At 56.2% G+C, this 650-nt stretch overlaps 1 protein-coding gene across 1 annotated transcript in view; it reads right to left on the reverse strand.

Moving 5' to 3' along the window:
• Window positions 1-572: 572 nt before the first annotated feature.
• NGA_0546100 (atp-binding cassette sub-family b member 5-like protein) overlaps window positions 573-650 on the reverse strand; it is a gene marked incomplete at both ends in the record, with an annotated part of 993 nt that continues 915 nt past the window's right edge. The window contains one exon of the mRNA XM_005855885.1: window positions 573-578. Within this exon, the coding sequence (XP_005855947.1) occupies window positions 573-578 (6 nt within the window). The remainder of the gene's footprint in view (window positions 579-650) is intronic.

The raw sequence follows: 650 nt of genomic DNA on the forward strand, positions 1-650 counted from the left end.
AAGCAATAGGAAGGGATTTGGGTGGGTGAAGGGAGGCAAAGGAATCGGAAGGAACCCAAAACAGAGGCGTCGTGTGTGGGGCGGACGCCTGGGAGACGCGACGCGGCACTTTGATTTCTTCGGAGGGGGAATGTCTCGCTCCCATTCGCGACAACCCAAGGCTTGGCAAGAGGAATGCGATTGCTGCGGGGTATCGAGGGCCCACGTCGTGCCGGCACCCTCCCCGCACGTCTTCTGTTAATTTTTCCGATTTCTTCCCCGACCCTTCTCCCGTCCTGCACCCCACAGTGGCCACCGGTCCACGTTTTCACAGACGAAGGCCTGCCACACTCCGTCATGTTTAACACAATTGTCTAAATTAAAACTGCTCGGAGACTCTTTCGTCGTCCGCCCGCCGTCGCCATCCTCCTGCGCGACCGACACAGACGTTCGATGAGACCCTTTTCACTTCCTTTTCCTCTTCTCGGATATTTTTTTTCTTTCCGGATGCGCGCGCGGTAGACCAGGCGACGCGAAGAGTGACCTTGGCCCGGAAACTCATTCGAGGAGCCCGAAGGCGTCCCAAATGCCTTTCATCCCTTCGCCCCGCCCCAAGGTAATAATAATAATAATAATGTCGACCGAGCAGTCTCATCGCCGCAACATAGGGA

This window comes from Nannochloropsis gaditana, assembly GCF_000240725.1.
Source record: "Nannochloropsis gaditana CCMP526 unplaced genomic scaffold scaffold077, whole genome shotgun sequence".
Taxonomy (NCBI): domain Eukaryota; class Eustigmatophyceae; order Eustigmatales; family Monodopsidaceae; genus Microchloropsis; species Microchloropsis gaditana.